This window comes from Hippoglossus hippoglossus, chromosome 15 (genome assembly GCF_009819705.1).
Source record: "Hippoglossus hippoglossus isolate fHipHip1 chromosome 15, fHipHip1.pri, whole genome shotgun sequence".
Taxonomy (NCBI): domain Eukaryota; kingdom Metazoa; phylum Chordata; class Actinopteri; order Pleuronectiformes; family Pleuronectidae; genus Hippoglossus; species Hippoglossus hippoglossus.
The window spans coordinates 11463679-11476464 of NC_047165.1; the positions used below are offsets into that span (position 1 = coordinate 11463679).

At 40.6% G+C, this 12786-nt stretch overlaps 1 protein-coding gene across 5 annotated transcripts; it reads right to left on the reverse strand.

The window, feature by feature from the left end:
• Window positions 1–728: 728 nt before the first annotated feature.
• Window positions 729–11181, reverse strand: washc2c (WASH complex subunit 2C). 5 transcript variants are annotated; one of them, XM_034608333.1, is made up of 31 exons: window positions 11036–11181; window positions 9802–9945; window positions 9428–9592; window positions 9229–9297; window positions 8895–9068; window positions 8691–8784; window positions 8541–8602; window positions 8380–8436; window positions 8186–8296; window positions 7990–8074; window positions 7715–7774; window positions 7446–7588; window positions 7236–7326; window positions 7093–7146; window positions 6840–6998; window positions 6591–6745; window positions 6385–6492; window positions 5797–5895; window positions 5609–5710; window positions 5417–5524; window positions 5163–5335; window positions 4944–5073; window positions 4282–4710; window positions 4060–4188; window positions 3838–3939; window positions 3654–3725; window positions 3364–3423; window positions 2632–2859; window positions 1846–2544; window positions 1561–1732; window positions 729–1432 (listed from the first exon to the last, which is right to left on the reverse strand). In XM_034608333.1, exons 2-31 carry the CDS (start codon window positions 9943–9945, stop codon window positions 1287–1289), a joined length of 4380 nt encoding a protein of 1459 aa, XP_034464224.1. In that variant the 5' UTR covers window positions 11036–11181; the 3' UTR covers window positions 729–1286. The 5 variants fall into 5 exon arrangements, with proteins under 5 accessions (XP_034464224.1, XP_034464223.1, XP_034464226.1 ...); XM_034608332.1 differs by having other exon boundaries at window positions 7446–7591; XM_034608335.1 differs by lacking the exon at window positions 7715–7774 and having other exon boundaries at window positions 7446–7591.
• Window positions 11182–12786: the final 1605 nt, after the last annotated feature.

Sequence of the window (12786 nt, forward strand, 5' to 3'; positions counted from 1 at the left end):
AGTCCCTCATTAGTAATTAAAAGGCTTCAGGGGGCAATCATTTGACTTAAGACATATACATCAATGCTCTGTGTAGAAGTAAATAATAAATGTAAAAATACTTAATCCTAAAACAGAACTGAGCAGTCTCTAATATGATCAATCAAAGTCCAAACCTTTCCTTCAGACAGAAGGACCAATGCCCGTATGAAACCACATTTAAACTCACTAGATCACTGAACACACTCATAAATATCAGTCCTCTAAACATAACTGCTTTTTTTCATTTAGACCCACATGTTATTCTCTGAGAAATGAATACAAATGTTGTGAAGTCAAGTGACTTCAAAGTCAATTGGATCTGTCCCCTGATCTGGATTTGCAAAAAATCCTTCCACCAAGTTTCATGGTAATCCATCAAATAGTTTTTGCATAATCTTCATAACGAATTTACAGATGGACAAATGCAGACTAAAACATAAACTCTATATAAAATAATGCCTCTGTCCAAAATGTCTGTTGTCAATTTGTAAAGCCTTGTCAGCAAAAAAGTTTCAATCCTATATGTGAGAAAAGTATTACTACTAACCACAGCAAAAAGAATGAAACAGACGATGTGCTACTGACTCAGATCCAAAATTCAATTTCTTTGGATCTAGCTCCCTGCTCATATCAAATACTGATCAATATCCAAGTCTAGACAGACAGAGTGCGCATGAAAACAAGTCAGAAATAATCACACACATTTCAAAAAAGCATAAAATATGTTTCCTTTTTAGTTATTAAAAATGAATTTCCTTTTTCATCACAGCCAAAGTTAAGAAACTGATGAATTTCTTATTAATAAAAACATTGTCAAAATGCCTAAGACAGTAAGTAAACACATTGATTTCTGATAACCATGATATGGAACAAACCCAAAGACATGGAATCTCAACAAGGCAGAGCCAAAGGATAAACATAATCAAAAAACAAAACAATTTACTGTTAATTTCTGCAGGCTTTGAGGCTAAGCATACAGTATGCTTATAAAGTGCTATCATGTAAAATAAAGATTAACAGTATATAATAACTCTTACATAACAAGATCTGATTCCACAAGGATTTTTCTCAATGCTGCCAGAAGATGACTGGAATCTTTTTTCATTTGTCTGCCAAAAAGATAAGCCACAGTATTTATATGGATTTATATGAATAAATACTCTATTAACAGTATATTGATCTTCCAATCTGTAAGCGATCCAAATGACAAAAAGATGTATCCACATTCCACAAGTGTACAAATCGGGCTACTCAGAGACAACAGTTCAGTTCCCACCAAGAGCATTAAGTGGATCATCAAATATGTCGCTGGAATCTGCTGCTGCACTGGTCTCCTGTGATGGGGACGTCTTCTTTGATTTATTGGGAGCCTTTGTCACTGGTTTTACTGTGCTTGGCGAGAAAATTTCATCTTTAAGAACAGAGAGAAAATAGTTGGTTAAATATGGCAGGCTTAAAAAAGGTAGACCACAGGATAGACGGGATGAAAAGTGTGCATTAAAATACACAAATGCCTGCGTGCATTTTATTATTTCTTACCCATGTTATCATCAAATATCGACTTGGCCTCTCCCTTTGTCTTGGATTTCTGTTTTGGTTTGTAAGTGTCCATAAGGTCAGCAAAAATGTCTATGTCGTCGTCGAACAAGCTGGCATCAAGGGGCTTCTCTTTGTGCTTCTTGTGAACTTTAGGCACAGTGGCTACTTCATCCTGAGGACCAAAAAAAAAGAAGAAAAATCAGCCAATTAGGAAACGTAACAGAACAAATTATGATGGCGCAGATAAAACTTGATCGTATTACTGTCGATGTAAAACAAAGATACCTGGAAGATGTCCTGCTTTGAAAAACTACTGCTGCTCTTGATTTCTTTACTACTGGTGGACGAGGGAGTGGAGCTGTTGCTTACTCCAAAGATGTCATCATCATTGTCATCTTCTAAGAAGGACGACGCCTTGGCTTTCTTAGTAGTCGACCTAGGTTTGACTTTTTGAAAAAGGTCATCTGTATTTCCATCAAAAATGGATGGGAATGTGCTTTTGTCGTTGTCCTTCTTCTGTCCCACCCCACTACTGGCCTGAGGTTGTATCATCTTGGTGGTTTCTCTGGTGGAGGGTGTGTTAGTGACTGAAGGGGCCTCAAACAGACTATCGGAGCCAAAAAGGTCATCCTCGCCAGACAACGGCAACACCTTGGTACTGAGGCTGCTCTTACCAGAGTCTTTCTTTCCAGTGTCTGTAGATACTGGCAACGTGAGTACAGAGGGTCTGGGGGAGATTTCAGCGAGTGAAGGTTGAGAAGATGAGGAGGTGGGCAAGGCTGTAGGTGCAGATGAGTTAGGTAGTGTCGGACTGGCTCGCTTCTGGCTGGATTTGTCTGGTAAGACTGAGCCAGATGGACTGGGGTTTGGTGCAGGAACATCTCCACTCTTGGTCGCCTCTTCATCCCCCACAGATCTCTGGGCAGCTTGCTGTCTCGCCGTTCTGGACTGGGGTCTGCGATGAACCGCACCTTTGGCACGACCCTGCGTGACGGAAGATTAGCAAGAGATGAAATTCAACAGAAAGAATCCAAGATAACAGATATTATACACAAGGAATCAGAGGTCTACCTTATGTGCGCTCTGCAGCATTGTAACCTGGATCGGGGTTTCAAAGCTCACTCCTTCCTCACTGTCCATCTGGGGTCCTGCAGGAGTCGAGGCAGGACTGGGACTCAGGCTGGAGCTGGACACCCCAGAGGAGGAGCTGGGGCCCATGCCAGGGAGAACATTTATGGCCCCTGGCTTAATGGGGGCAGCACCAGGGAGCAATGCAACAGGGTTGATCTTCAGATTTGCCTGAATGTAAAATGCACAGATGCACCAGTATAAATATTTATCAAGACGAAAAAGACACCATGGATCCTGAGTGTGGACCAAAGACTAATTAAATCGATTTTCTAATCAAGATATCTTACATTTATATCACTCAAAACTACATTTCAGCTACTCTCTGTTCATAGAGCTTCTCAGTGTGGTTCCATGGAGCAGATCATTCAGAGAAAAATGAAGAAACCAGAACTATGGAGAGAAATGAGGCAAGACCAAGATGCAAGAGTAACATCTAATGAAACTGAAAGAAAGAGCGAGAAAGTTCTTCCTGTGAAGCAAAATCAAAATAGAGAATTATCTTCATTTTGATAGCCATGCTGCGGAGTCATAGCCAAAGGTTTTAAACTGGAACGTGAAAAGAAACCTTATAAGAGAAATTGAATGAGGGATTAGGAAAGTCTGTCCTCAGGAGGAATCAGAGTGAAATGTTAGAGAAGGAAGACTATTGATTCAATGAAATTAAAAAATTACTTGAAGTTTCCCAATCCTTGATGAGGAATCTTTAGGTTTTACAGGGCTTGGAGCAGGTTTCTGTGTAGTCACATTACAGCAGGATCAAAAATTCAATCCAATAAAAAGGCATTGTTTGGGTTAATGAACAAACATTACCATGTTTTAAATGGCAGTAAATTATGAGGTAGATGTGTTTACCAAAGCAAAATATTTTTCTAAATGAAATCCACACGAGCACATAGGTAAGTGTGTTCATGGCGTCAAAATAAAGTACTTCTGAAGACATTATGTGGTGACAGCAGACTTACCTGAATCTCTAACACAGATTCTGGGCTTGCCAGCGGAGCTCTATCAGTAGGTTTACCGGGTTTCTCTGCAATCTTCAGTAAATAAAAATGTAGAGGAAAAACAAGAGAAAGATGATGTTTCTATATGGAGCTGGGAAGCAAGATTCCATCTAATTCTAACAACCAAAAATAATCAAATTGCTACCGGAGGTGGAGCTTTTGGCTTGGTGGAGCTGAAGAGGTCATCCTCATCCTCGTCTGCAAACAGACTTTCTGCTGCTGGCTTCCCTGAGCTGAGCTTGGAGCTCTGAAAGGTAAATACAGTCCCATATTCTTACCAACAAGTGATGACGTTGAGTTAAACATGTAACGTGTAAAGAGAAAAGAAACATGTATACAAACAGGTATGACTATCTGATATACTGACCGCAGCTTTCCCTGAGGTGGCAAAGAGGTCAACATCTGGGTCATTGTCCTTCTGCTGCGTCTGACTGAACAGCAGCTCCTCGTCCTGGAACACACCCGTGCTCTTTGTCTGTGGTCGCTCTTCTGTGGGCTGTACAAATGTGACACTTATTTTAATATCTCGACTATAGGAGAAACTACTTCAACTCTGCATACTATTCTCAAGTTCACTGTAAATACAAACCTTCTGTGTGTTTCCACCTGTAGGTTTAGTGAAAATGGGATCGCTCCAACTGGATTCATCTTCATTCTCATCTTCAAACAGACTAAAAGTTTTTGTCATGGCTTTCTCTTCCTCCTTGTCCTCCTTCTTAACGAGTGGTGGTGGGCTCGCTTTGGAGAGGAAGTCGTCATCACCTTCATCTTCATCTAACAAGTTCTTTGTCTTCTTGTTGTCGAGAACATTAATGCCTCCAAAGAGACTGACAGCTCCAGCGGGCTTCTTTTTAACTTCACTATTCACCAACACTGCTGCTGATGGTGGGAGTAGCTCAGGAGTCTTTGCATCTGGCTTCTCTGGCTGTGGAGATTTGTCCTCTGCCACCGTCCGAGAAACTGGGACCTCCTCTGATTTCTGTGATTGGGAGGATGACTGAGAGGGGACCTCAGGTGTCTGAAAAATACAAGTATTAAAAGAACTGAACCTCAGTGTGGGAGATAATGCGAAAATAATCAATCTAAAGAATGAATTATCACTATTTAAATAATAAAGTGGTGCGACAAAGTCTGAATTTGGTATTTTTCCGTCTATTAAAAAAAGATCAAATCACTTCTCTATGCAATCTTCAAACCATGATTGTTTTCCATGACAATTGTGAACTATAAAATATAAAATGTTGCACTCACTTTAGCAGCAGCTGGTGTTGCAGTATTTGTGTTGACAGTAGGTTTATTGCCAAAGAAGGATCCTTTATCTTCTTCATTATCATCACCCTCATCTTCAAACAAGAGCGCAACTCTGTGAGGCTTTTTCTGACTATATGAAAAGAGAGAACAGGAGGATTGATAAAAAAGAAACATGTGTTTTGCCATTAGAATGAACAAAATCATTAATACTGTAAATACCTTGACTCTTTTGTTGGAGCAAACAGATCATCTTCCTCATCGTTGTCAAAGAGGCTGCCCTTATGAGATGTTTTGGCACTGGGGAGACTGGAGGGGGCGCTGGCACTGGGCTTTAACCCTACTGTGTTGGACTCAGGCTTTGTAGCATTACTTTTGGAACTGATCCACTGGTCCTGTCAATCCAATAAATCATCCATCATGTTTTACCAATGAAATTCAAGCAGCAGAGAAAAAATATTTTTTTAATGTCATACCTCATCATCGCTGAAGAGGGAGCTGGACACAGTATTAGTGGGCTGCAGTGTGGGGGCTTTAGCTTGATTAGGTTTTGGCTTAGATTTAGTTGCAGATGCAAACAGATCCTGCAAGATGAAGAACCAGATTTTAGTAATGTACATTCAATTCAGTTTTGTTCAAGTGTTTTAAATGTTGGTAAGTTTTTTCACCTCTTCTTCCTCGTCATCAAAAAAAGACAAAGTGGTCTTGTTGGTTTTGGTCTGACTTGTAGGTTCAGGTTTAGATTGACTTCTAGGAATCGTTGGAAAGACCTGCAGAAGACAAACACATTTATAGTGTAAATAAAATCTGGATTGTCAGTTATAGATGTTCTCCCAGTAAAGTTAAGAAGCCTTACTTTTGTATCTTCATCATCATCATCAGAGAAGAGACCTCTGGTCTTGGGGTTCGGAGACGGCTTGACAGCAGTTTTCCCAACATCCGGTGTGGGCCCATTCTGAAAAAAAAAGAAAGATTTAATGAAAATTTAATTTAATATAAACATCTTCCTAAAATCTAATTTACAGTTTTAATGCTGGTGTGGAGCAAGTGTCAACAGGAATAAAGTCTAGCAGTGTACTCCAAAATTAAATCAGGCTTTTTCTCAGGCTGCACTTGACTATGAGCCAACATCATCATGAACTGACTGCGACTAGATTGTTTATCGGCATCCACGCCCGATAACTGATCTTGTGAGTTACTGTTTGAACAAGCACAACCTCAAAAACCAAAAAATAAACACAGTTACACTAATATTTGTGTAACTATGTCAATACAGTGTGGCCAGCTGTGTAGAGCAAAACCTCAAGCTAGATAACCTGCACACACTGCCAATTACTGAACCACAGTGGGGTCCTGTTTGGTCAAAAACTGCCATTTTGCCAGTAAAAACAAACCCAATTGGATTTTGTGAGGAGCATATTGTTACGCAATGATCCATTCAGACCTCAGACTTCTCAGACTCCTCGCTGGTCGATGGCTGTCGCTTTTTCCGAGCCTCGCTGAGCAAACTTTTAGTCCCAGGACCAAACATGGAGACGGCCCCAGCTGGCATCTAAACATAACAATGGATTATGAACGTAGGGAATCTTCAACAAGCCACAGAACACTGTGTAAATAAACCAAATTAAATGTTATTATGTTGATCTTTACCTTCTTCTCAGGAGGTTTTGCCTGCTCTACGACAGCCTCCTTCTTGCTCGGAGCTGGAACTGGTGCACTGTGCTTATTACCGAATATGTCAACATCCTCGTCATCTCCATCGAAAAGGTCAATAGCCTTCTTGGGTTTGGGTTTCTCTTTTCCAGCTAAGAAACAAGGAAAAACATGAAATAATAAGGGTGAGGATCCCACCTGAACCTGGATTCTTGCGCGATTGAGGTCATTCTTACAAACCTTTACCATTGAAAAAGTCATCCTCCTCATCATCAAACAGTCCTCCACCAACACCAGCTCCTGCAGGAACTGCTTTGGAAGGAGCACTGGTCTTAGGAACTGGAGTTCCGTTCTCCTTGCTCTCCACAGAATCAGAGTCCTTCCCTGAACTGAACAGGCTGTTATCTGTTGAGAGGAAATCATTTGATTTGTTTCAGGAAGACACAGCAATTTTTTTTAAAGTGACATTAGCTGTCACACAAGAGACTGCTGCTACTACCTGGGAATATTTGAACGGCACCTGCTGGAATCTTCTTTCCAGGTTTGGCAGATTCTTAGAGAGTAAAGAAAAGTTAGGTGACAATCTGCTAGTCCACTTTTTTCTGTATGTCTGTACACATGTTATCTGTAATGCTGTCTTACCTGCAGTTAGAGTTTTGCCTTTTGTGCTTTCATTCATCACCTTTGTCTCTTCAGACACAAAAGGTTTTGGTGCATCAGAGAAAAGATCACCCTGCATGGTAGAACATAATAGAACATAAATTCAAATCTGGCTGCATTCAATAGAGTTTATGTTGTGTTGAATTAAGACTGAATCAGAGGAAGCACTGAAAGTCATTTAGTTTAATTGACCTCATCCTCATCGTCAAACAGGCCTTTCCCTCCACTGAAGAGGCCACTTTTTGCTCCAAATGGAGAGAACTCGTCATCGTCGTCGTCGTCATCATCGTAATCCATCTTTGGTGGTTTAAACATGTCATCACTGTCGTCTTCAGCTGCTGTTGAAATGCACATAAACAGTATTGAGCAGCACGCTAAGAAAAACAGGCATGTTGTGGAGATAACTGATGCAAAGTTGAACAAGAAGTGTGAATAGCACTGATGATGAATGAAAGTCCTACCCTGTGACTTTGAAGGCTTGGCTTCTTTTCTGACTTTACTTTTCTTCTTAGATGCCAGTGCTTCCATGATATGGTGGAAAGAAAATATCCATAAACATGCACATGCAGTGATGGCACTCAGACCTGAAATGCTTTCAGTGTAAATCCCAAACGTAAAAATCTGTGGTTCGACTTTTACTTAAACTACATATGAGGAGTGGGAGGAACAACAAATGAAAAATCACAGTGAAATAACATGATAAACCACAAGTTGTTTTATAATCAAGGGGACTTACATGCACGATCTCCCTCCGGTTTTTTGACTGGTTCACCTTTGATTCGAGCTGCCAGCTCATCAGCAAAGGATGGTGGGCCTGTGTTCTGAATGTGATAAAAACAACCACAGTATATTCGTTTCCCAGCGACATATCTGAATGTTTTCAGGCTTAAATGACAAATACACCCCTTAAAAGAATATCTCTAAATAAATACCTTTGTGTCATCATCATCATCATCCTCCTCCTTGTCCGAGTCTCCAAATATGTCAGAGTCCTCGTCCTCATCCTCCTCATCCTCCTCGTCGTAACTCAACATGGACGATTTCTAGCAGAGTTTGTGAGGAGAAACTAAAATTAGAATCTTTTTCAGTTTAAATGTTTTCATTGGCGTGCTGGTATCAGGCTTACCTTCTTAATATTATTGTGAACTTCAACTTCCTCCTGATCGAAATCCTCATCGGAATGCTGTAAAACAAATAAATAAAAAACTAATTAGGTTTTTAATTTTCTTGATGAAGATGCAGATATCAAATTCTTATATTGTGAAAGAATAAGAAACATGGTCTTACAACCGCTTCTTTGCCATCTTCACTCTCGATCACACTGTCTCTGTCACTGTCAACTGACATTTCTGGAAAGAATCAAACACACACACATTTACAAATTAACACTATGTTGTGTGAGTGCTGATGGTGAGGTACAGCGAGGAGGTATATTACCATCACTTGAGAGGTCACCAAGTCCAACGTCTTCTTGTTCCATGAAAGCCTGGGAACCAATCAGATATGGAAGAGGCCTGTCCACATAAAGATCCTAAAAACAAAAGCAAAAACAGACAAAGAATTTGAAGTACACTAATGGAAAGATGCATTACCACGTGTATTTCTGCAGTAATCTGTGCTACTTTAAGCTCGAGAGCACACCTTGGGCTCGAGGATGGCCTCCACTCTGTCAGTGGCCTCCTCGTCCTCGGAGTCAGAGTTTCCTGCTTTAATGTCCAGATGCTCGAAGGCTGACTCCAGTACTTTAAGACCATAATTCACAGCTTCCTGCATCTTAGGGATCAACTCTGCCTCTTTCTGCTCTCGAGTCTTCTCCTGAGGGGAAAAGATAAATGACAGGGTAATGCAAGACTTGTGGGTACTGTGACAACATGGTTTCCTGGAAATAATAATACCTAAATGCTATATTCAGTGATAGCGGTCTGTGTTTTAGTGCCAGTAAATGTTTAGAGGAGGAAGAATGAATTCTGTGTACCTGTTCAGGCTGTTTCTCCAAAGCATCAGGCTTCGGCCCACTGTCCTCCACCTCTTCATCATAAACTCTCTGCAACAGGACACAAACAAGAGAGATGTTAGATTTTTTTGATGTCCCGTATTTTCTGTGCGAATTGTCAAAGTTTTAGTCAAAAAAGTAAAGCCAAAGTAAAATAAAATATTTCAATAAAATACATTACATTTTCTATAAACTGCGTGTTGGAGAGCATGAGAAAGTCATTAAAGACAGAGTGCAGGCAGCTGTCTGTGGCCTTGGTGTCCCGGATCAGACTGTCCAGCTGCTTTTCAATCTCATGAGTCTTTGACAGCATTCTCTGGGAAAAGTCTTGAAGAAACAGGAAGAGCTGTGAAGGAAAAAATAAAAAAACTGCTATTGAGACAGTATCATTTTCACAGTTACTTTCATCACACCAGAGCAGGACACAATTTCACAATCCCCTCAGCTACTCTGATTTCTAAAAATACAGATCCTGCGGCATTTCTCTGACCATGCGAGAGAGACAATCAATTTGACTTGGCTTCCATCAAAGCTGGGGAAGATGTTCAGACTTACCCCTGAATCAGCTGCTAAAGACCAACTGGCACTGCTCTGTCGCATTTCTTCGAGAGACCAGGGTCTCTCCCAAATCTGAGCATCTTCCCCGAAGTGTTCACTCCGGCGTGGGCCATTTGCCATTCCCTCTGGCAACCCGCTCATCTGCAATCAAATCACATGGTGTCATTAATGGCATGAACGATTCGAAAGGGCTTTTAAACTTCTTCTGATGTGGCCCACATATCTGTTATAATCTTTATATTTTTTACCAGTTTCTGCTTTAGCTGAGAGACTGAATTATACTGAATGAATTGGAGAACATTTAGAAAACATTACGTGGACATAACAAGCCGTCTTCTGCAATATTAAATCACAAAGTTATTGCCAAAGGGCCAAACCATAAAATGTTGTGATGGAGCTGCTCCAGAAACTGAAATTACTCTGGGAAGGGACGGTGGCATTTCTCCATAGAATCTGGGACATGAACAAGGCCAAACAAGAGACAAATTAGCCTCCAACTGAAGAACAATCTGTGAGAACTACTGCCCTCTGTTCCAATAAATAAACCAGCCAGAAGATCATTCACCTCAGTGTTTCTGGAGAGAGCAAACGGTGGCAGCGGCAGCAGCAGCAGCTCGCTATGTGAATATATCATGTGTTGCTGTACAACAAGTTTACAATACTGTGTATGTTACTGTCTCATTCTTAATAGAAGTGTATGTGATCTCTCAAGTTGTCATGATGCCTTTTATATATCATGTAAAGCACTTTAAATTACCCTGGTGTTGAAATGTGATAAACAAACAAACTTGGCTTCCCTCAAAACCAGATTGTAGGTCACTGGACCAACTGATGACAGAATACATTCAGATCTAGTCCTCTGATTTCCTGCTCTCATGGAGACCGTCTCTCTCTCTCTCTCTCTGTAGATAGTGAATAGCACAAGCTAGTTTCATTTCCCCCAAACTAACGTTGTTTTCCTGCCACACACAACAAGCTAGCTTTGGCTTTGGCCACACACGCTTACACGCGAGCGAAGGACAACTTGTTGAGTCAGTGTAAAGTTACTGGGATGCGATTTCCTCCCTTTAGCTTTAGCATTCGAACAGAGCTGCGTCTGAAAGGAGAGAGCGGCGGACTGTTTGGCTAGCAGCTAGCTCCACTTAGCTAGCCAACCCTGACGTTAGCTCCCGCCGCTGAGAGTTAACGCAGAATAATAAATCCACCGCAGCGCACGCGCGCTCATTCTTACCTTGAATCGACTGCTGCCCACGACGCTCGACTGTGTTCACACACGACGTAAAGAAACGAGATCGATTATGCTAAATATGGCCTTTCCCTCATTGGTCTTCTGACAGGTCAGCCATGTTCTGTCTGCAGACAGTCACCTGACTACCGTCGCCTAGCAACCCAGGGAGATCGGGGCGGAGTGGAACGAACCAACAACGAGCGGATTAAAAAAAAAAAAAAGAAAAAAGAGCGGACCTCGTCGAAGACAGGAGGGTGACGGTCTTTTCAGGAACAGTCGTCCTCTGTTCGTCTGAGTGAGTTCCTCCTTCACTCTAACCTCCCTGTGACCATCGATTGTATCTGAGATGGACCGTTTGAAATCAGCCACTTTAACACTGGATTCCTTTTAGCAAGATATATATTTCTTAAATATCCAATAATATCTGCAAATGAGTTGTACCCAAGTCCATAAACTGCCTAAAGCAAACCACCATTTTTATATCGTGCTATTTCTTTAAAAAGCAGTTAATTTAGCAGACTACATCTTGTGTGAGAAAATGTCAGAATCCCAATCTCCGTCTGTTTTGTATCAATCGATCAATCAGATTTTATTTGTATAGCCCATATTCACAAATCACAATTTGACTCACAGGGCTTAACAAGGTGGGACATCCTCTGCTCTTAACCTTCAACAAGAGTAAGGTAAAACTAACACAAAAAAAAACATTAACAGGGGAGAAAACATAGGAGAGAGCCACATGTGAGGAGTCCCTCTCCCAGGACAGACAGAAGTGCAATAGATGCGGCGTGTAACTGAACACACCAACAAAATAACACTATTTACATCATTGATTAGAGGAAACAGTTAGTCACATAATGGAAAAGTGTGTCAATGTTTAAAGTATTTGTACATAAGAAAATGTCTCAGTGCTTGCTCAAAGTACGACTGTGGAGTATAACACCAAGTAGGTTATGTTTTGTCTGCATTTCTTTGTAGCAGAGGTAAAGCATGACCCAGAGAAGACCCCACAAAAGTTTGGTGCAGATCAGGTTCAGGGGGCACATCCAGGATTCTTCTTCACTTTCCTCTAACATTGTGGGAAGATGATTGATTTTTCAGAGAATAATTAATTGATCTTGATTCTAAAATCGGGCATAAGGACTGATATTTACGAGTGTGTGCAATTTGGTGCAGATCAAATTCTGGATCGAGAGAATGTAATAGTGGCTCCATGCAGGGACTGTTGGGCCTCAGCAGAGGTATGAACTCACTGAGTGACACTCTATTTAGCCCTCTGGATTTGGGTGGATGCTTCAACAAATATACCTGTGTTTTCATTGTATTTATGTTAAGAGATTTATGAATACAATAATTACTTCTTACAGAATTCTGTTACATGTAAATAAAGTTTATTTTCTTCATTTGGCAACAGATATAAAAATATTTTAATCAATAAAAAAATCAACATGCACACACACTCAACAGTGAAAATAAATCAACAAAATGTGTCAACATTAATTTGTCAATTATACAAAGTGTAAATTAAGTTAGTCATGGTGTGGTGAACGCTGTGGCTTACAGAAAAACAGTCATTGTTATTAGAAATGTCTGTTTTTACAATTATGACCAGTTTGCTGCTAATAAGGCCAACTGCAGTTTTATGATAATTACTGGAGGTAACAAAACAATAACACCTGAGAACTAGCAGCTGTTTTTAAGTCAAAGGACTGCATGGTCAAGAAGATTTTGAACACTGCACAAATAACTGTAAC